General features: G+C 45.8%; 1 protein-coding gene across 3 annotated transcripts in view; it reads right to left on the bottom strand.

Moving 5' to 3' along the window:
- Positions 1 to 3,145: 3,145 nt before the first annotated feature.
- The window catches only part of LOC123603497 (speckle type BTB/POZ protein), a 67,460-nt gene continuing 48,818 nt past the window's right edge, over positions 3,146 to 21,787 (bottom strand). For 2 of the 3 annotated variants that reach the window (XM_045488469.1, XM_045488470.1), the window contains exons 4-10: positions 20,385 to 20,536; positions 20,125 to 20,252; positions 13,591 to 13,768; positions 10,513 to 10,568; positions 9,905 to 10,027; positions 5,733 to 5,875; positions 3,146 to 4,412 (exon numbers count right to left, since the gene is read on the bottom strand). In XM_045488469.1, the coding sequence (XP_045344425.1) occupies positions 4,268 to 4,412; positions 5,733 to 5,875; positions 9,905 to 10,027; positions 10,513 to 10,568; positions 13,591 to 13,768; positions 20,125 to 20,252; positions 20,385 to 20,536 (925 nt within the window). In that variant the 3' untranslated portion in view covers positions 3,146 to 4,267. Of the gene's footprint in view, positions 4,413 to 4,437; positions 5,586 to 5,732; positions 5,876 to 9,904; positions 10,028 to 10,512; positions 10,569 to 13,590; positions 13,769 to 20,124; positions 20,253 to 20,384; positions 20,537 to 21,787 lie in introns of those variants that run through there. The other variant, XM_045488471.1, reaches the window with a different exon arrangement.

Raw genomic sequence — 21,787 nt, 5'->3', positions numbered from 1 at the left:
CTCCTTTGCCTTCTGTTGTTTCTTGGCTCAGAGCCAGGTTGAGTGACCTTGAGGAAGCCACATTATCACCTTTGCAAGCTATACGATTGGGATGAAGGGGAACCGTGCAAGACAAGCTGGCAAGTGCTCAAAACTCCTGTGAGATCTGTAAACCGTGGGTCCCGACGCCACGTTGCCGTACTTGAGTTGTGCATATTTTATCTTCATAACGTGCTCCCCCTAGAGTGGATCCCCTTCAACTCCTTAATCATTTCTGTTGCTGGTGCTGAATTCCCTCAAGTCTAAAATTCTTTTCTCCTAGAGCTGCAGGAGTCGGAAGCAAACAGTATTCCAGATGCCACTTTCCACTCCCAACATTACGGGATTTACAGAGCGGGAGTGATCATCTTGCTAATGCTTAGCGGCATAAAGATCCCATCAGTCAACAACATTCAAGTTTCCGCTCTCATCCGGAGGTCAAAGCTTCTGGTTCTCCCAGCTCATTATCCCAAACACTGATCTTCCTCCATCGGCTTTCTCGCTCACTGCCTCCGTGAGGTGTCCCCCTGTTGGGTCAAAGGCCCCCACGTGGTGCGGTCACCTCTGAAATTAAAAGGGGGAGCACACCTCCACCTTATGCAAACGCGTACACAGAGAGCAGCCCAACGATCCTCACCTGAATGTTAGATTAGTCAGCAGGCCATTAGAAATGAATCTAAATGATGTAGGGCAGAGTTCAGCGAGAAGTCATGAGATAAAGGAAACACACGGGGCCCAGGCTGATTAAAAAGATAATTGGTTGTGGAAAATAAGGTTGGGTTGCAGCCAAGACTTTGTCTTTGACGAAGATAAACCCACGGATCCAGTACAGTCGTGTTGGGGGATTCAGCTGCTGTGCTTTTGGAGGAGGTGAGGAGCCGGAACAAAGCAACAGTTTCAAAGTGCGGCCCCGACTCCCCCTCTGTTTGTTTTTCTGCTCATAAACATACAAGCTGTTTCCTTTCATCTGTACAGGCTCACACAAGACAGAGAACCCACAATAGGTTTCAATCAGATTTACAAATGGACGTGCAGGATGGGGAAGCCAGAGAGATCTTTTGGCCTAAGAAAGGGTCTCCATGTCCCCGGCTAGAATTAAGAAAACAAACAACGACAACAACAAAGAGGAGTCTCTCTACGGACCTGAAAGGCCAGCCGACTTACCAGTGACAAAGAAAAGAGAGGCCTCTCTTACCTGAATTGTTAAAACCCATAAAGGTGTTGGAGAGGCCCCACGGCAACACAGAGAGGTTTCATCTCCGCAGAGGGAATGGGAAAATTTTCCACGGATGGCGAGATACAGGGGGGCTGACAACAGGGAGGAGGAGGGGAGGTGGGGAGCGATGCCAGATACTTGATTTGGGCCTGAAACCATAACTCCAAAGGTTCTGTGAAACTACTTGCCTGAAATATTGTTTTGATAAATAAGCCTATACCCTTGTGGAATTGAAATCTCCAACTGTTCCACTGGCACGGACATCTCTGCGGTGACAGCACATGCCCCAGATTGTGGAGTTAACTTGAATTAAATTTCAGATGTGGGGGAGCTAAGGGAGGGGGTGGCGGCAGTGGGAGGTTTATGAACAGTATGCTGGGGCTCTGATGTTGTCATAACCAGATGGCTTCAACTGTATCAGTTAAACAAAAACAAACACGTCCAGGAATAATATCATAAGGACAGGAGAAGTGCTGAGCAGCCTCACCTGTACCCGAAATCCTAACAGCTGTGTACCCACAGTAAAGCCCACACTGGAAATTCCAAGAATATTGGGAAATCCCAAAGAGACCTTCGTCCTGACAGAAGCTCGGTGCCGGGACTGCCTCCTCCCTGAGGACACATTCCCTGAACCACCGGCCCCCAGCCCCCCAGCTTTCTATGAACCAGGAGGAAAGCAAATCTGAAACCGGGCCGGTCCTCCTGGACTCTCTGAAGAACAGGCTGGCAGAGGCCTCTTTCTAGAGCTTTGCTCTCGCTTTTCCCTAAGAAGGAAGCTTTCACTCAGATCTCGTACCTCAACTTTTCAGAAATGGAACTTCCTCCGGTTACTTACATAAGCTCTTCAGGGCACTACATCAGAAGAATTGTCGCTCATGCCAAGACACGCTCTGAGGCATGTCACTTGACTTCCCTGGGGGTCCACTCCTCTTTGCTATAGGACGGGGAGGTGCTATCATCAGGTGGCGGTTGGGAAGTGAAATGCTGTACGTGAAGGTTCAGCGAGAATAGGAGAGCTGAGCGAGTGCAGTGGCCCGAGAGGCCATGTGGGTGGAGGTGTGCTGGACCCCTGGGCCCGTGCGCCGACCCGGAAAGTGAGGATGAGGCGGCACAGGGCAGCGGCCACAACACGGAGAACTGGGCACTTCCTCACGTGACACTCAGGAGGAAGCGGAGTCGTACAACGGAGTGGCTTCTAACAAGCAGATCCTGTGCTCGGTTATACTGATACCAGAGCAAAGCCAGTCCACTCTCGGACTGGCAAGGTCAGTGGAGACTGCGACACCTGCAAGGGCCAAAGTCACTGGAGGGAAAGGGAGGGTGGGATATGTTGAGTCTCCCGTCTAAGGTCAAACAGCACACACCTCGGCCACATTTTCCAGAGAATCCCACCGTCCTGGCCTGTCCAACACTGCTGTCAGAAAGGCAGAGGAGCCCCGGAGCGTTCTTGTGAGCGCACTGGGAATTCGGGCATTAACGCTTCTGGAAACACATCAAGGCAGTGACAGAACCAGTCAGTGATAATAACTTCCCTTTATTTCATCTCCACGTTCGTGTCCCCTTGATCTTTTTAGAATTACCTAGGAGAAGGGAGACTGGGACTCAGGTGTTAGAACACGTAGGGCGTAGTAGCCCCCTCCCATTACTTGCCTCGGCAGAGGTGGGAGCCTGATCCCTCATTAGGATGTGGACCGTGGGACAGATACTCAAGACGGACAAGACACCAGGAGATGCCGGGAGCTCACAGAGGAAGCTCAAGATCAGGGAGACGCGACAAATCCCCATCGACGGACATTTCAAATATCATCTCTGCAAGTTAAGGATCAAACGAGGCCTTCGAAATCCCTTACGGAACTCAGACCCACGAAACCAGCCAGGTGAGTGGAACAAAAGACCAGAGATACCACACGGTACAAAATAGTAATTATTTATATTTTCAAAAAGAAAAAAATTAACATTTGGAAGTTGTCCCCTGTAGGAAAGGGGTGAAGTGGAAGGGACGGGACTGGCTCCTCTGCAGGTGGCAAGTCAGGTGCAAACGGCTGAGCAATCTGGGCTGGGATTCTTGTCACACGGCATTAATAATAAAATCTCCTTTTCTCTTCTTTTTGTTCTGTTTTTGTTTTGTGTTTTGTTTTTTTAGAAAAGGGGGGAGGGGGAGGGAGGAGAAATAAAATCAGAGAAAAAGGCCAAAAAACATTTTCCACAATATCTAAAAACCGAGAACCACGGTTCTTGTCAAGACAGTAGGAATTCTGGATGAATTGTTTTTTCCAGTTTTCAACACCAATAAAGGTTTTTTGCAAAAGCCACCACATCAGACACTCATCTTCCAGCTCAGATAACCTCCTTCCCCTTTCGCCTTCACTTGTTTTTCATGAAAGGATAAAAGGATGTATTCCGTTCTCGCAAACAGTAAGTGCTAACAAGAGGGCTCTGCTGATACTCGCACGGTGGTGAAGAGCTTTCACAAACATCCGAGTTTCCGCACGGTTGGATGGACTACGATTTCTCTCAACATAAATACTACCTGGGATCCACAAACTGATTTTTGAGAAATTCTGCAAAGATCCTTTCTTCTTGCCTTTTCTTTTCCCTTCTCTTAAAACTAAATGTCTTTTTTTTTTCTTTTTTTTTTTTTTTTTTTTCCTTTTTGCTCCAGGCACCTGACGATTTGTTCTGCTCAGTCAGATGCAGACAGGTTTCTCTGAAGTGCCACCGCCGGGACGTCCTCAGGGTCGGCGCCTAAACTGAATCCCCACAGTGTCAAACTCGGCCGGGCCAAAGGGAACACAGTGACGCAGCAACAGGGTTTTCATTAGGTTGGACAGCCCCAGGCCCCGGGCCCTTCCCTCCCCCCGTTTCCCCCAAGGTTACTTAGTGCTGTTTTAAAAGTCTGGGGGCCACGATGCAGTCTTTCGCCCCCGCAACGAGTAAAAGCTCCACAGATCGCGCTGTCTACCCGGTGGTCACGGGCAGCAACAGCGGCTGCTGCTTCAGGAAAACGAACGGAGTCTTACAACAGGCAGGATCTTAGGACTGCTTCAGGCGCTTGCGTGGGGGTCCCAGGAAAGGGCACTGTGCTGAAGCCAGAGAGCGGTACGCCTCAGCCACCAAGTGGGGATGTGACACCACCATCGACTTCCACCCAGAGGTCTCCAGGACATCCGAAGCGTGACTAGGAGGAACGTGGAGAGACTGGTTACCAAGGGCACGCGAGCAAGAGGGAGCAAACAGCCACCTGGGTGGTCTAACTTCCCGGCGGCCACCGCAAAGGCTGTCTCTGCCGAACGCTTAGGCAGAACCCTTAACGTACGCTGAGTTCGTCAGACAGCGGGCCGACGGGTGACCGGGCTGTGGCTGCTGCGACTCTGAAATCCTGGGTTTTGAGCCCCTCTGCTCTCAGCTACAAAAGGTGAGATGTTCCTCAGGCTCTTCTCTGCTTTATCAATGCTCTTGAGACTGACTGGTGACGCTGCTGATACAGAGAAAGAGCGAGGACTCTCTCCGTCAGGCAGCTCTGAGCTTCTGAGCTTCCGTGTGGCTCTGCCGTTTTCTAGTCCCTGACCACAGAGCAGATCACGGCCTGGGGCCTGATGGCTCAAAAAGGAGGGGATCATAACCACACTCTACGGACCGGTTAACATCTAAAAAGCACCACGCCAAGTGTCCAGCACAGAGCGAGCGGTCCCTAGAAGGAACATTTAAGGGTCTCTTCTCTCCCACTTTTGCCACGATTGGTCAACTCCTTTGAAACAATCTTATAAACAGACTTAGTGGAAGCGGATTCCTGTTTTGGGGCATTTTCTGTGCCGAGTAACGTTCACTCATCTACCCGGCAACCTCTTAGACCCGCCCGAGCCCGGAACTGCTGCTTGTGAGGGTTTTTTAAGGCCTGCTTCCCCTCTTTGGGTTTTCCCTAACTTTTGTTCTCCAATGGGCGAGAGAGCCAGGACATGCCCCACTGAGAATTACTGCAGAAAGTAATACGGCCAGGTCACTTCTCGTTCGGGCGAAGGAACAGATGTACTGGAACGAACACTTCTTTCTCCCAACGGTATTTAACAACCTCAACTACTGATTAGCCCTTCCGTTTGTCCCCATTCCACAATCCACTGTTGGATGCATTTTACTAACTCCTACAAAACATACTTGGGTTCTCTCAGAGATCTACATGCCCTCTATTAAAGCCTCGAGTGTGCAGCGAGGACACTGCTGTTTGGGGGACACAGCTTTTCCAGGCCAGCAACTTATCGTTTTCATCATTTCCCATCACTGCGAGGAAGTAAGATGCCTCACTCACCAATCGCATTAGCCCCGGGAGAGCAAAACCATCTTCCAAACTGTCAAGCTGAAGGGAAAGATGAAAACCCTCTACTTACTACTAAAAGGGGTTAATGAAGCTACTTGCCCGTTTTCCTCACTAATTCAAAGTCTTTCTCGTCTCTCTAGCTACCCCAACTATCTTGAAAGAACATCTTTGAAGATGCCAACTCACTAGTTGATGAAATCCACTGCCTGAGTTTTCAACTGATCCGCGCTGTGGAGGTCAGCCAGGATGAGAATTTCTGCGGCGTTCTCCACGGAGAGGTTACTGCAGAGGGCATCCTCACACATGACCTTCAAACGCTCCAGGGCATACTGTAAAACACAAGCGCCACGGCCGTCAGAGCGGGAACGGCTCCGGCTGCCGCTACTGAAGCCGTTTTCTTCAGCTGCACCATCATGGATTCCTGAACAAAACCGCACGGCCCGTGAGAAGGCTACTACTGCAATTAGAAAACATAACCACGCCCCCAAGGCTGGAATGAAGACAGCTGAAATAATGTGCCTGGCTGCCATTCAAGTCCTCAAGTCTGCCTATTAGAAAGATGGCAATTACAGAGTAGACCCCCAACCTCAAGTTCACCCTGCCCCAAGTAGGATGCAAGTGTTCCTTAGACCACCACCACCCACCCTCCCTTACCACGAGGCATAAAACTCTGCTTCAGGCCAACAGGACATCACGTTTGGCATTTCTGCCATCCTTTATTCGGAGCCAAACTAGGGCGAGGCACAGCCCTTTCTACACGGGCACTGTCACCAGCCCGGCGGGGAAGCCCAACGGGCCCATCAGGCTGTGAAAAGGAGCCCTGCGGTGACTTTCAGCAGCGTCTGCACCACTAGTTGGGCCTCGATGAGGGTCAACCCAAGGCCTCCTTTGAAAGAGAAAGGGATAAATGGGTCCTCTTTACTGGGGCTGAAGTTAAGATTCTCAGGGCAGAAGGACAAAGTAACGGAGACCCTGGATCGTGATCCGATCTAAAAGCTTCCTATTTTCCAGAGTAAAGGGTATAAATGTCCCGGAAGTGAAGGTCTAGGTTAATACTGGGCACATCTGACCTAGCTGATCTGTTCTGATGCCGCTGGACTACGTGCTCTCAAATAGGAGATTATGAACATAACTAAGCAACTTCAGCAGCGAGGAGGAAGGGATAAAAGGAGGCACAAAATAAAGTGTAATCAGTTCACAGGAGAATGGTTTGCTTTACGGGCAGCCACAGTCTCCGTATAGGTCCCACCTTGAGGACCTCAGAACGCAATGACACAACACTCCTTGAGGCCGAGTCGTGGCAGTCAGACCAAGACAATTTCATTTTTACGAATCCTGGGTGAGGAGGCATATCTGTTGGCACTGTGATCTCCTGCAGCCAAAAGAGAGTTTTATTGGTTTTGGTGCAGCTTTAATTTTTTACATTTGAGTAACTGGAAAACAGTTTCCATGGAAAACAGGAATGACACTAGACAAGCAAGAAATGAGGTGGCCGTTTTTGTTTTAAAAGGCTGCAAAAGGTTGAGTAGATGGTTCAGTCTTTATACAGTGCTGCACAGAACATTCCTCTTACCCTTTCTCGATGCCTTCTTTTAAAAAGGACTTTTACCGTGAACAATTCTGATCCCTACTGCATAATTAGACAAAAGTAGCCATTCTTGTCCCTTAAGGGACAAAGTTTTTTTTTTTTTTTTTTTTTTTTTTTTTTTTTCTTAATTATGCTTCTGAAAAACCTGCCTAATGGTTGTACTTACCCAAGAGATCGAAATTGTGTCTCCCAGGCCTGGCCGACGTGTTTTGTTTTGTTTTTGGTCTAATTACACATGTCCCCAGGAGACTGGAAAGGCTCAGAAGAAGCTGTTTCAGCCTCTTGGGTAAATTCTAGATGTTTAGATCCTTCCATGAAGGATTTCTTATTCTGTTTTCCTGAAGCTCACAACAAGGCGCAAAGGTAAAAATATTTTAAAATAAGCTTGGAGCAGAGACTGTCTAATGGGAAATTCTGAATGGAATTTGAAAACGCACCTTCGCTTCCTTCTCATTCACAAATTTAAAGCACGGCTGCGATTCAATTACTTTATCTTTTAAAACGGGAAGTTAACGGCACTGTACTGAAAATACCATCCACAGAAGGTCAATTCAGGCTGATCCCCGCGCTCCGTGCGCTCACAGGGGCTTCCCCGGTCGGCTCTCTGGCCGAGGAGCAGGAATGGACACCCCAGGAATGCCGCAGATGTCAAACCCTGGCTCTGAGAATATCCACCGCTGAGCCTTGGTATTTCCGTCTAAAAAGTGGGCCTTTTGATACTACTCGTCCTTACGGGAGCTAGAAGACGAGAGGGATAAACAATCTGGTGCGTGTAAACTTCACCGAAAATCAGAGGGTGGGTGAGGCACAATCATTATAAACTCATGTGTATAAAAAGCTGTGTCTTCTGCTTCCCCAGAGTTCACAGTGTGTATTTCTTATTGCCTCCACTGAAAGCAAGATTCCTGTGGTCAGAGCTGAGCTGGCTAGACTGGGAGGGCATGGCATGTTCACAGTGCTTAACTGTATTAATCTCGAAAGGTTGATAAGAAGGATACAGCTATTATTCAATCGTTTTCATCAGTAGCACCGATTGGGTTTACATGCCTCATCCTCTACAAACACTCCGAAGAGCTGATCAATAAAGATAAAGCTTCCACTGTAAAAACAAGTACTTCCTCTGTTCCCAAGGTGCAAAGCAAGGTGGAAGGAGACTATTCCTATGGGCCAATCCCAGGAAGGCTCTAGTGCCCTTCGGTCTGAGCCAGCTCTGCCCTTGGATGGGTGCTGCAGCATTGTGGCAGGAAGCGGCAGCACTTCCGGCAGGGAACCGTCCTTCTCACAGGGTCTACTGCTGGCCAGGTTTAAGGCCTTTTAAGGAAAACTTTCACAGGATGAATAGCCACCCAACCCCCCAGCTTGTATTTCCTCAGACCACAGGGCCTTGGAGGACAGGTTACCGAGCTCTTTCTGATGTATCTACACAATGAAAGTCAGTCTCCCAAAGTGTGTTTTGGGGGCCACTAATCCCCACCGGTCCCTGAAGGAAAGGATTCCAGGGTTAACTAAATTAGAGAAATGCTATCATATTCTTTTAGATAACTCACAGCGCACATTAACATAGTAAAGATTCTGAGAAATCCTGCAGTGAGACAGCAACACACAAAAACCTCAATTTGACTTGTTTAAACTCAGTGCTTCATTAACATTTCCCCCCAACCTTATTTTGAGAATCACTGGCCTGTTTTGGTCATCACCTTATTTCCTTGATTCGAAGATCCATATTTTAATTTTCACACTTTAATAATTCTCAAATTGAAGTGTATCTTACAATCGACACACACGTTTATTACAGTAGTATTTCTTTTTTCCCAAGGAGCGGCCCATCATCTCGTAATTCTGAGTATGGTATATTTCAATAAATACCTAGGTAAAAGTTGAAAATGCCAACCACGACCCTGAGCAAAAGGTTATTCTCTTGTTGACAAAGTTGCAAAGAAAGTTAAGGAACTCAGGGGAGGTAGGTGGGTGGAAGGATGAAACTGGTGACAGAGGTGAAAGAGTGTGCTTGTCATGATGGGCGCAGGATGACTTACGGGAGTGTTCACTTATGGGACTGTACACACGAAACTAATATAACACTGTATGTTAACTAACTGGAATTAAAAGGAAAATATAATCACTCACTGTTTAGAAAAAAAAAAAGTTAACAAACTCCAGAACACTTCATAAATTATAAGGCCAAATCATAAATCCAAATGTTAGCGTTACCTAAAACTTCAGTATCACTGTGCTTGTATGTAATCACAACAGTGAAGGGAAGAGAGGTAAACATCAGACTTATCCTTTTTTATAATCAGGGTGACCATGTAGTTTCCTTCATTCAAAACAGGACACTTTGAAAGATAAAAAGGGTTCTACCAATAATTGTGTCGGCACCCACGTGTAACACAGGACTGTCCTGGCCACACTCAGACACAAGTTCATCTGATGTACTATGTAACGCAGCCGCCCAGTGATGAAACTCAAAAGGTCACAAAAAACTCCTCCTCTTGTGGTTATTTTTCTTGTCCTTCCCTTTCTTTTCTTTTGAGAGAGAGAGAGAGAGAGCGCGTGAGCACATGCGTGCATGTGCTGGGGAGGGGCAGAGGGAGAGAGAGAATCTTAAGCAGGCTCTGTCCAGGCCCAGAGCGGAGCCTGACGCACGGCTCAATCCCATGACCATGGCTCAATCTCATGGCCACGAGATCGTGACCTAAGCCAAAATCAAAAGTCGGACCCTTAAGCGACTGAGCTACCAGGGGCCCCTATTTTTCTATTCTTATCTCACCTTGTCAGCAGCTGCCAGCAAATCATCAGCCATTTTGTCGAGGTTCGGAGCCTTCCCCGTGTAAATGAAGCACATCATTTCCTTAAAAACTTCAGGCTCCACATCATTGATTTCAACCCGATTCTATGCCAGAAAAACTAAAAATGAGAAACATTCCAACAGAACAAAACCCCCAAACAATTTTCATGACTTTAAGCTCCGGTGGGAGTAAGGCGTGTATCATCTGAAACCTAACACGAATGGGCAATCTCTCTCTGCCCTACTTCATGAGAACAGCTTTTCCTCCTATCCTATGCACCACCTTTACCCTCTCAAATACAAGAGTTGTTTTTTTTTTTTTTGTTTTGTTTTTTGTTTTTTGTTTTTTGGACTTTTTCTGAGTGGAAACACCTGTCTAAAACCCTCCCTCCAAACTGGATGATCTACCTGGGACACAGTGAGTTTGCTTTACTTAGAATGCTTCCGGACCACCTCTCCCTCCTCTGAGAAAGTGAGAATGCTACGCCATTTTAATAACACGACTGGAAAAATAAATCTGGTGTCAAATTAGGAAATCATCTGGATCTAGCCACCTAGCTACAAAGACATATCTTCGTTCCGTCACATACCTTTTTGCTCTCCTCCATTTCATGTTCAAACATGGCACTAAAAACTGGAGAACGAGCTACAAAGTGAAAGGGGAACAGAGACAGATAAGGTTATCACACTGAAACCTCTTGGTTCTTCTGTTATGAAGAGACCACTCTGTTTCCTGTCCCATTGCTATAGGAAAGGGTCTTGGCCTCAAATTGTATCAGAATAATAAAATTCCTTTCTTCTTCTATTATACCAATAAGCAAATAATAATACATAAGGGGGAAAAAAGAAACCAATACTTTCTTCTCTTTTTCTTTTTTAAATGTTTGTTTATTTGAGAGAGAGAGAGAAAGAGAGAGTGCACGATCACATGCATGCATGCAGAAGGGGCAGAGAGAGAGAATCCCAAGCAAGTCTCACACTATCAGCGCAGAGCCTTACATAGGACTTGGTCACACGAACTGTGAGACCATGAACTGAGCCGAATGCTCAACCAACTGAGCCACCCAGACACTCTTTTTTTTTTTTGCTTTTTAAAGATTTTATTTTTAACTAATTGCTACACCCAACATGGGGCTTGAACTCACAACACTGAGATCAAGAGTTATATGCTCTACTGACTGAGCCAACCGAGTGTCCTGAAATGACTTGCAGAATAATTTCTCATTAGCTCCATTCCAACCACTCATTTGAAGCAAATGACCTATGCTGGATGACAACGATCTCCTCTGGGTAGACGTGGGGGTTCAAATGGAAGATCCTTCATGTTTTAATACCCGGATTTTTGCCTGAAACCATGACACCGACTTTCTCCAGTTCCAGGGATCACGCGGCAAGGAGGTCAAGAACAGGGCTCAAAGGCATCCATTAACTAGGAGAAGTGCATGCTTGTGGATGGCAGGTTGTCTGTTCCTTCAAGCCATGCACTCACATTAGAGATGATAATGCCCCAAAGAGGCAAAAACAATCTTACAACCACTTGTGGCCCTTCAAAACTCAACCCTTCCTGACAAAATCTTAATCTTCGGTATTTACTGTCTCCCATTAGGAATAATTTGGGTTTTTTTTCCCCTTGGAGGACTGGGGATAATGAAAAAAGGTGAGAAACGGTGTTCGAGGCCATGCCCACTGTAGTCTAATGAACGTGGACAAACGAGTCCACTTAATTTCAACCATGAAAGTGATAAAAGGCCTAAAAAACTCAAATTTTATCATGTTGCCCAATAAATCAGAGGTTTTGACGAAAGCTGAGACTACCAATCTCCACCTGAGAGGAGGACCAGACAGAATATGTAGTAGAACTCTGAGCTAACAGGTTACTTGAACGCTGGCCTACAGTTTCTGTCCACAAGAACTAATTTTGGATCTGTCATTTTCTAACCACGTTATCTTGGGCAAACCACTCAGCCCTCTGAGACTCAATATTTTAGTATATTCCAAAGAGATATTCGTTCTCATTGCTTTTATTTCAGAAGGCTCATCAACCGTAAGGTACTAAAATACTTCACAGAAGTTGAAGATTAAAGGGTTGGTGCTTTTAGTAAAAAGGGAAGGGTCCGAGCAGCAACAGGCTTAGAGGGTCTTCGGTGGCTAGACAGAAACTGAGGCTATGCGAATAAATAAAATCACTTGGGGGGAAATAAGCAGAGGAAAAGAGAACTGAGGCGGACCCTTAGGGACACCAGTGTTGACAGGGATGCGTGAAGAAGAGGGAGGCCACATATCAGAAGTAGCCAGAGCACCAGGAGGAAAAACCAGGAGAAAGGAATCAAGTACTATACGAACTAAGGAATCCCTCAGATTTAGGAACTAGCAGGTCACAGAACTTTGGAAAACTGCTTTCGTGGCATGGAGGTGAACTGAGGATAAGTGGGAGGAAAGAAGTTGAGACAGTAAATGTGCTAACTCAAGAAGCTCAGCTCTATTTAAAGAGAGAGAGAGAGAGAATAAATGAATGAATAACTAGAAGGAGAAGCCTGAGCCTGTCTGCTTCCAGGCTGGGGGTAAACAGGCAATTGGAGAAAGAGAGACCCAGCAAGGGTATGACTGGCAGAGTGAGGCTTCTGAGAAGGCGGCCTGTGATATGAAACAGAAGTTGAAAAGATAGGCTGCTTTGGCCATAAGGAAGAACACCCCCCCACGGAGAGCGCAGGGAGAAGGCAGGTAAGGCGACAGACAAGAGCGGAGGGAGAAGGGCCTCAATATTCTCTCAGCAGCGGCAGCGGCAGCGGCAGGCATCTCTTTTAGGAGCTGGAGATCGAAGGAGACCAGTAAACAGTCTGAAGTATCTATTGTTATGAAAAAGAAAGGGAGCGGTGTATCTGCAGAAGAGCTCCTGACGGTGCCAAGAGCCTAGCCAAGCGTGGAGATGCTAACCTAAGAGTTAATGACTTCCTTTGGCAATACACGGTAACACCTAGTTGCGAGCAGGAACAGGAAGACGGCTGGATTGAGCCAGACTGAGGTTTTGCCAGGTGTGTGTTTTAGAATGATACTGCTGAGAGTCTTGGTTAAGAAATTTGCTGCCTGAAAGTTCACGTGACTTCCTCTTATGGCTTATGGTCTGAACAGAAGTTTGTGGCTGACTGCTATGCCTTCGTGGGAGGTGAAGTCAGTGCTGCCTTATCAGGGGCCGTTCTGTGTCAGTCTTTCTGGTCTTAGGGACCAAGGGCCTCTTATGAGAGCAAGACCTGATCTTCCATGTCATTCTCATTCTCCTATAGCATAGTCTGTACTGCAGGGAGGGCTAACACTCCAGGGCTGGGGGACTTAGCCAGACGGTGGTTTGGTCCTGGGTCCAGAATCTTCTCCATTACATCCCAGGTCCCTATCTAGGGGCCAACACCTGCTCTTTACCGGCATTTTGACATCTACCCTCTAGGTACAAAGGCATTCAATACACATCATCATCCACTGCTCGACAGTGGTGACCTAATATGGACAGTAGTCTTCTGGGTTATGACAACTCATGTCCCCACCATGAAAAAATACATCTAGTTGCAGTTTTTCTGCACCAGTTCGAAAAAGTGATGTTATTCAAAAGGTGATTATGCAGCCACGGTTTTTTTTTGTTTCACCAAAACTAAAGCTTCCCATGAATAAATACCAACCTGCCAAGATAGCTTTGTGAGCCTGGAACTCCTGGCCAGCAACGCACAGACAGCAGTCTGTGAACCGGGAGTTCTCCCACAGTCCTCCCAGCTCATCGGCCAGCCGGCACTCAGGGACCTTCACCATATTCATAGTGTTCTGGCCAGAAATGTTGACGGAATCTTGCACCACACTCACCTGTGAAAGACAAGGAAATCTAGTCCAAAGGTTCTGTTACCAGGAATTTTCTTCCCAGCAGGAAGAGAGATGACTTTTACCTCGATGCTGTAGTACATTCAGATACAAACGTTAGTCATGTTCTCTTGAAACCACCTCCACAAATGAAGGCTTTATCCTGTGGATCAAGTAATTTCCAATCTGCCGCGATCATACTTACTCTACACCATCCTAAGACGAGAAGCACAAAGCCCCACAAATCTCCTTCTCCTCCAACTGCTAGTAAGCTCCGCCTCCCCTGCCCTGAAAACCTGGGCAAAGCCACAGGGCGGCAGGGGGAAGGAGACACGGGGGAACGGGGACACTGACCTAAACACGTATTAAACCTCAAGTATTTACCTTATTCTGCCTTAAGCAAAAGGTCAAATACAAAGAACTCCTACAGAAACTACCACTTAAAACTCTCTAGAAGCAAGAATCTGATAAGCCTGAAAGCACTTTATTTTAATGAGGTCTGGACCACGAAAATAAAATGCAGCCTCTATTGGGCCTGGTAAATAATTGGCGCTTCCTCATAGAGGTTAGTCTAATAAACAGAACTGGGCTTGGGAAGGTCTTCCCCAGCAGTGATAGCTGGGTGGGTAGCCCACACCATTTACACGCTTTTACTCGGTCCTTTGTGACGATGACATACAAGATGGCTGCCTCCAGCTAGACATGCACTTACTGCTCTGGAACAGAATGAGGGCCACGGATTTACGGAGGGATCCAACCCGCCACGACGACTTCAACAGCAGCGTGCTTTAACTAGCTGAGTGAACTGGTCAGCCTAGATAAAAACCCAAGTAACTTCCAAATGGGTCAGTGAAACTCAGATAAATCTGTTAGGATACCAAGTACAAGGATCTATACATCATACAGCATCCCAAAATAAACGGAAGCTACCAAACTGAAGGTAAGACCCAGCAGACCAGTCTTCTGCCTAGCAACCACTGCTATGCCTCATCTCCATCGTATGGGGTTAGGAATGTTAATATAAAGCCGAATTCACAAACCTTGAGGATCGGCTCCTCACTCTTGCTACTGCTATGAGTTAGATGAGAAAGACAGCTCAAGGAACATCCTAAATGACCCAAGTTTCTCTCACCCTTCAAGATGCAAGTTACCCCTTAAATGCAGTCACAAACCCAGAGGTAAAATGAACGCCCCATCCAGGTGACCCGTAGTCTCTTTTGCACAGGAGTGAGATATTTACTATCAGCTCAAGAAATTTAGTCATTTGTTTAAAACTAGCCATTGTGATCTCCAGCAATGAAGCAGCCAAGTTAATCAATTATGAATGTACTTAACGTTTGTAGCACATTTATCAGAGCCAGATTATAACGTTATTTTAATAGCTCAGGACCCGGCACAAACTACCCCACAGAGATTCTCTCTTGTCCTAAGACCTCTTGTTTGCTCTAGCCACTTTCTCATACTAACACCAAAAGTAGAAGTTTCCTGTTTCCAGTCATAGCCTGGAAATACGGATTTAAAAAAAAAAAGAAAAAAAAAAAAAAAAGAAAGGAAAAAGAAAGGAAAAGACCAATTAAACCCAACTTCCTCATTGGGAAAGGCTGGAACGTCTTGGGATGGTCAATGAAGGGAACGGAGAACGCTTCTGGCAGTGGGTTCCTAAGCTTAAATTAAACCAGGTTGACAGGAGCCCAGAGTCATTCACACTTGATGGCGATTTACTAGACTGGGTAAAATGAATTGGCTAGAGCTAAGCTGAATTCCGAGCTACGGTTACCGGCGGACCCTCTGCTGGTTGGATGTGCGCTTGGTAATGAGGGAGGCCCAAAGACTATGACTTGTCTCGCTGGGGCCATTCCTCTCTCCAGACACAGACAGGAACACAGCAGGAAGGAGAATGTACCTTTACTGTCTGAGCCAGACTTGTGCTGTAGATATATGGATGCCTGGAGTCTCCAGAGCTCTGAATGTCTGGCACCTCTCACCAACATTAAATACGCTTAATTAAAAATAAATTTTAAATGGCATTCACAAATGAGTCTTCAGAGTCCAAACTTTCAACTCAGGAAGGGATTGTTTTCCTCTGCAAACGATGATGCTAAAATGAGACCATTTTGAGAAAAACTAAAGATTTTTTTGTTGTTGTTAATGCCTGTGAAGTCGACTATGGAGACTCATTCAGAATTGCAGCTGTGAAGATGACGTGACGGTGACATTTATGTCGTCTTAGAAATGACTGCATGAAAATGTCTCAGGAAGGCTGTATACCCCTCTATGTTCCAAGTTGTAAACGGGCCTCACTTTTAAAGTCGATTCCTCTTCTTAGAGAAGAAAATTCCATAAAAGACTAAAGGCTGTGCCAATTCTTGTACATTTTATCTAAACATAAAAAGTCAAGGTGAGACCAATGGAAATGTATTTTGAAGCTTCTATATAATGATAACAATCAAGGAAACAATAGGCTGCCGCACAGAGATGGTCTGCAGCAGCAGCATTACTTCTAATCAAAAGACCGGCAACAATCTAGACACGCGCCAAGAAGAGCACGAATAAATAAACTGTTGCATATTCGTTCACACAGCACACTACTACAGAGCACTAAAAATGAAAGAACTCTAGTTATACCCGCCACATAAAGACATTTTAGACATACGACGCGAAGAAAGCAACGTGACCTACGTGACCTGCGTACGTTCTGACACCGTTTTTATCAAGGGCACAAACAAGCAAACCTAAACAGGTCGCTGTTCAGGCACACAAATGAACAAGGGGATGATAACGTACAATTTGAAACAGATCATCCTCTGAGGGGGGATGAGGCCCAGGGGAGAGGGGAGGAGCACACAGGCCAGTTCCGAGTTACTGGTGATGCTGTTGGGTCGGGTATTAGGTTTACAACATTATGTTTATAATCTGTAATAATGTTACATATTAAATCATTTCCGTAGGTCAAGAGCACTCAATATTGGCGTTATCACACAGTTCAACCAATATCTCCAGACCATCCACTAATAAGATGATAAAAAAGAAAAACAGACCCACATAATTTAAAATTTGGTCAAAATACATATTCCCGGGCCATGAGAGGATATTCTATGTTTGAGAAGGAAAGTGCTATTTTAAGACTCCATTAGGGTCTAGATAGTTCATATTTGGTATTTCATTCATATGGTGTTTCACATTTCAACTTTAATTGCAACATTGCAGACAGACACCGGAATCTTCTACCTGTCAGAGGCACACACAGTGAGAGAGGGATATATGCATTTTTATGGTTTATAGCTATTCGTTTTCAATATAAACAGAAGAATCAATAGAAGCTGAAACACTTCATGGAGGTTTTACTGTGAACCAAATTATTAAAGGGAAAATTAAAAGCGTACAGCCTCCACGAGCCTTTCATCGCCAAAGTAGACTGTCTCTGTTAAGAAAACGTGGTAGAGCCCACGCTTCCTCGGCCGAACGGCATTCGGCTCCGCGTGGCGCCGCGTGGCGGACGAGAGGGGGGTACGTGCAGCTGCCACGGCCCGACACTAATTTGCTGTACAAGGTTAGGAAAAATTACCTGACCTCCCTAGGCACTGCTTCTCCCCCCAGTAACGCGAAATGAAGGTAAGAGAACTAATCCGGCTCCGAGGATTGTGATGAGAGACAATTCAGGGAATGCTTTGAAAATGCTTCCAAATGCGTCAACTAAGCCATAGCGACTTGCAAGAATCGTCCCATTTCCTAATACACAAGAACGTCACTGAGAGGTGAACCCAGTGTGGCGCATTATAAACGAGACTGCTCGTTCAGCGATCTAGTTTCATTTAAATGTTCATTAACCGCTGAAATAAAGCCCAAAGACAAACGTGATTCTCAGCCTTTCACCTCAGGATTCCCCCGTGTGGCCTCTAGGAACAGCCAAAAGAATCCACGGAACAGCCGTACTTTTGTTACCAAGATGCAATAAGCTTATTTATAAATAATCCACCAACCGATAGGAGGGAAGTACCCAGGCCAAAGGCTGAGTGACGAACGGAGCGGTGGAAGACTCATAACCTAAATCTGTATGTGGACATCGACTGCATAAAAGCCTCTGAATAATAAAAAAATACTAACTAAACCAATGATACATAAAATAAAAATATGAACCAAATACCGGTTTGTAAATAATCCACTGACAAAAGGGAGCGACAGGTCAAAAGGATAGAGTGTGCAGCAAAGAATGATCTAGCTTTGAAAAGCACTAAGAACTCAGATGAGCTGCAGACATTTTTAAAACACACACATCCAACACACCCCCCCCACGCAACCGTCTTGCAATGCTGAATGCTACTAAGTCCGTGGAGAGCCTGGGAACAGAAACGAGTCTCACTAGGCACAAGCCCAAGTATGAGAAGCAACACTCAGCACCTGTGGCCAACAGAGAAGTGTGAGCGGAACAGATGGCACACCTGGTTCGATGGGAAGAAACCGATGGCATCAGCAGAACTCAGCAGACGTTTCCCTGTTCAACATCTCCTCATTTCCAAAGTGTCATCTCACTTCCCTTCGAAGTCAGTAAGACAAATCTAAACTTAACCACAGGATTTCTCCTAAGAGAATTTCATATGGGGAAGTGAAGGGAGAGAATTTCACATGGGGAAGCAAAGCCTTGGACTTAACCACAGGGTAAGAGACTGCCAAGTGAGGGCAGGCCAATTGGTTTCCAAATCGAGAATGGCGATACAGGGGTTGGAGTAGCTGGAAGGGATTTGGGGAGATGGGCTGGAAGGGGGAGCAAAGCAGAAGAGGCTGGACCGACTGTGGACTGGAAAATGTGGCAATAAAGGTTGAGGCTTTGCCTAGAACACCAGAGGCGATATTTAGAGATTTCTCTTCTTTCAGAGAACAGTTCAAAGACTGGCTTTCGTTTCCAAAAGAAAATAGAATTTTCCACTATTTTAAAATCTTTCTGAAATATAGGTCTCTAAGAGAGGTAAGACTAAATTGATGGTCTTAACGTTTCATAACATCAAAGCTCATACAAAACCACCTAATTGTTCTCATTTTTTCACCAGGGCAACTGAGCACGATCTGTAAATAATAGGACTTACACAGAATACAAATTTCAAGTTCACAGACAAAAACAACTGCAACATTTTATGTATTTACAGAGAGGCCGTCACTCTAGTATTTCCTTCTTTTACTTAGCAATGAGAAAGGAGAGGAGGTAGCTATTACGTGACTATTTATGTATTTAGTGCAGTCCTTTAATAAACTATGCGTCCAAAGTTTTCTAATCCCCAGCAACTACTCTGCAGAAACACTCCGCGAGCTGTGACCGGGGAGAGAAGCTGGCGACTGCTGGCCAGGCCTCTTCCACAAAAGGGCAGGATTCCGAAGGGACACCCTGCCCCACTGCGCAGGTGGTGATAAGCCTTTGGACCTGTCGTTAACTCACGGTGTGAACCTACCATTATGACAGAGCACACTGGCAGTCGGGGAACTTGCCTGCACCCTCCCCGTGAAAACACAGTGGTCACTCTCAAGTGGTGCCCCTCAGCAAGTGGTTCTTGACCATACGACGCATAGGGAACACAAAGATCCCATCCGACTGGAGGCTTCATTCGTTTGTGACTCTGTGAGTTTGTGAGGACCTTAAATACACTGATAATGGCATGAAATGACTGACTAGTATATGCTTATTAAAGAAACCACTTTCTACCTCACTCTCACTTTGGGATTTTTACTTCAAGGCTTCTCCTGTAAACCCAGAAAGGCTCCTGGGTCACTGGTGAGAGAAGGACCCTCCTGGCTGACTACACGGAACTCGCCTAGCCAACCACGAGTTAGAGAGCTATACCTACCCTTCACCCTGGAAAAAATGGTTCTCACCTTCCTAATTTCACAACCACTCCAGCAAGACAAAGTGATATACCCAACTCCTGGCAAGAGTCATCCAGTAGAGCAGAAAAGGAAAGTGATTTGGAGTCAAACACAAGTAGCCTTCCCACTTAAGAAGTCGGAAAGGGTAACGGGACAAATATATATATTGAGTTGCTGGCCCTTCTCCTCGGCTTGCAGCACCGGCCCTTCCAAATTCTACCTGCAAACACCCGCAATGAAAAAGCCAGAATCCTGACCCAAGCAAGTCAAAAATCACTCCTACCAAGATGGTGCACCATCTTTGTTTTTAAGAATGGCAACGAGCAGAAAGCTGAGGTGCCCAACAAGCCCGAAATCACGACAGTTTCAATCACAGAAGTAACACTTGGGTTGCGCCACACCACTTGGGGATTTTTCTCACTCTCCATCCCTGAAACAACATAATGAAGCCTACCAATTCCCAGCAGGTCTGGGAATTGCTTGTCTCACCGTGGGGTAAAAGGACTCACCTCACAGAAAAGGGTAAGCTTGTCATCAGGGAGAAGCCCGTTGGCCTCATCCAAGAGAAAATCTCTACGGATGAATTTTTTGAATCCCCAGTCTTTGCCTTGCACAAACCTATATGCCCGTTGACTCTCTGGCGTAGGGAAAAAAAAAAAAAAAAGTCATATTTAGGGTTACTCAGAACACAGATCAAATCTACAACTTGTCTGTGTATGAAGTTGCTTGATGTGAAAATAAAGAGTTGCATGAAGAGCAGAGCATTTACCCATAGCTTTGGTTTCTTCTCCCTTGGCATTCAGGATGGAGAATTTGAATTTTGCCCGAACTTCACTCTTTGGACAGCTGACCAGTAACAGGTAAAGTGACAGGTAATCTTTGCTTTCTTCATCTAGCCCTTTTGGGTTTACTCGCAAACACCTGCCCAAAACAGACAGGGAAAAAAATATAGGTCAAAAGCATCCATGTTTGTAGGTTTTGTGACGTGACAGGAGATACAAAACATCTATTTCTTGAGAGAAGAAGATGTTAAGAGAACCAATCCAGGCCCCATAGCGGGAGATTCTGATTCAGCAGAAGACTAGTTTGGGAACCACTGTTTGGGAGCAACCTGAGTCACCTTCTAAGGAGTAAACAATAAAAATAGAAGGGCATTCTAGAATCTGACACCACATCCCTTACATCTCTGCCTCTTTCCTCATAATCTCCCAAATCACTCTTTTCTCCCCTGAAAACATTTGCAAATTGAGCCTACTTCCACTCTGTTCTAATCCTCAGTCTCAGGAAAGGCTGCCCCTTCTTTGGTCAGGACTATAGTGAAGCCATGAAAAACACAATGTTGTTGAGCTCTTTAATATCACCTTTGGAGAGAAAAAGTATTGCAAAGAAATGTGTGAACAGCACATAATCTTTTACGGACATTTTATCAATCTGGCAATAATATTCTAAGACTGAAATAAAGAAGGCAGTATGGAGGAAGCACAGACAAAAGCAAACTCCCATTCCACAGGATAGAGTTCCAAGCTAGGCTTCCAAAGAGAGTCGGAGATAACAATCTGTTGCCACTGAATCAAAACAAATTTCAGACAGAATTTAATAGGTTCGACTGAGTTAAGTTGTAAATGTCATTAGTTGATCTGCATGTGGTTCACACTGCTCCTACCACATACAATCCAAAGGCCAGATGTATCCTTAGGCCTTGCCAGTGTTATGGCACCTCTCTCAAACAGGTGGCCCAATGCAGTGCCTCTCTAGGGTGTGCATATGCCGTATACATCACTGTATGTTGTGCTCAAGATGCAAATTTAAACACAACGCCTAAGAATAAAGCGTTCTCTCAGTATCACCTAGTAATACACTGCTTAATGTACACAGCCAACAAACAATGCATGGACGGAGAGTTGTTTAACTCTTCGCTGGGTTATCAGAGATCAAAACTGGTGGCTCACACACGTGTTCCGGTCTTTGCAGCGAGCATATGGTTGTATCCTTAGCTGCCGGCTCCTCAAGGGGACACGTGATTTGGATGGGGCTGACCTCCACACTCCGATCATATTCCTCTCGCCACAAAGATTAATTGAGGGAACACAAACCTAAACCAGTCAGTGGATGTCTGACGTATTCTTGGCCACACAGTTAATTCAAAGAAAGTTCAAAGACTTTTGTCGAACG

This window comes from Leopardus geoffroyi, chromosome E1 (genome assembly GCF_018350155.1).
Source record: "Leopardus geoffroyi isolate Oge1 chromosome E1, O.geoffroyi_Oge1_pat1.0, whole genome shotgun sequence".
NCBI lineage: Eukaryota > Metazoa > Chordata > Mammalia > Carnivora > Felidae > Leopardus > Leopardus geoffroyi.
The sequence above is the reverse complement of the archived record's forward strand: the minus strand, read 5'-3'. Positions and strand labels throughout refer to the sequence as shown.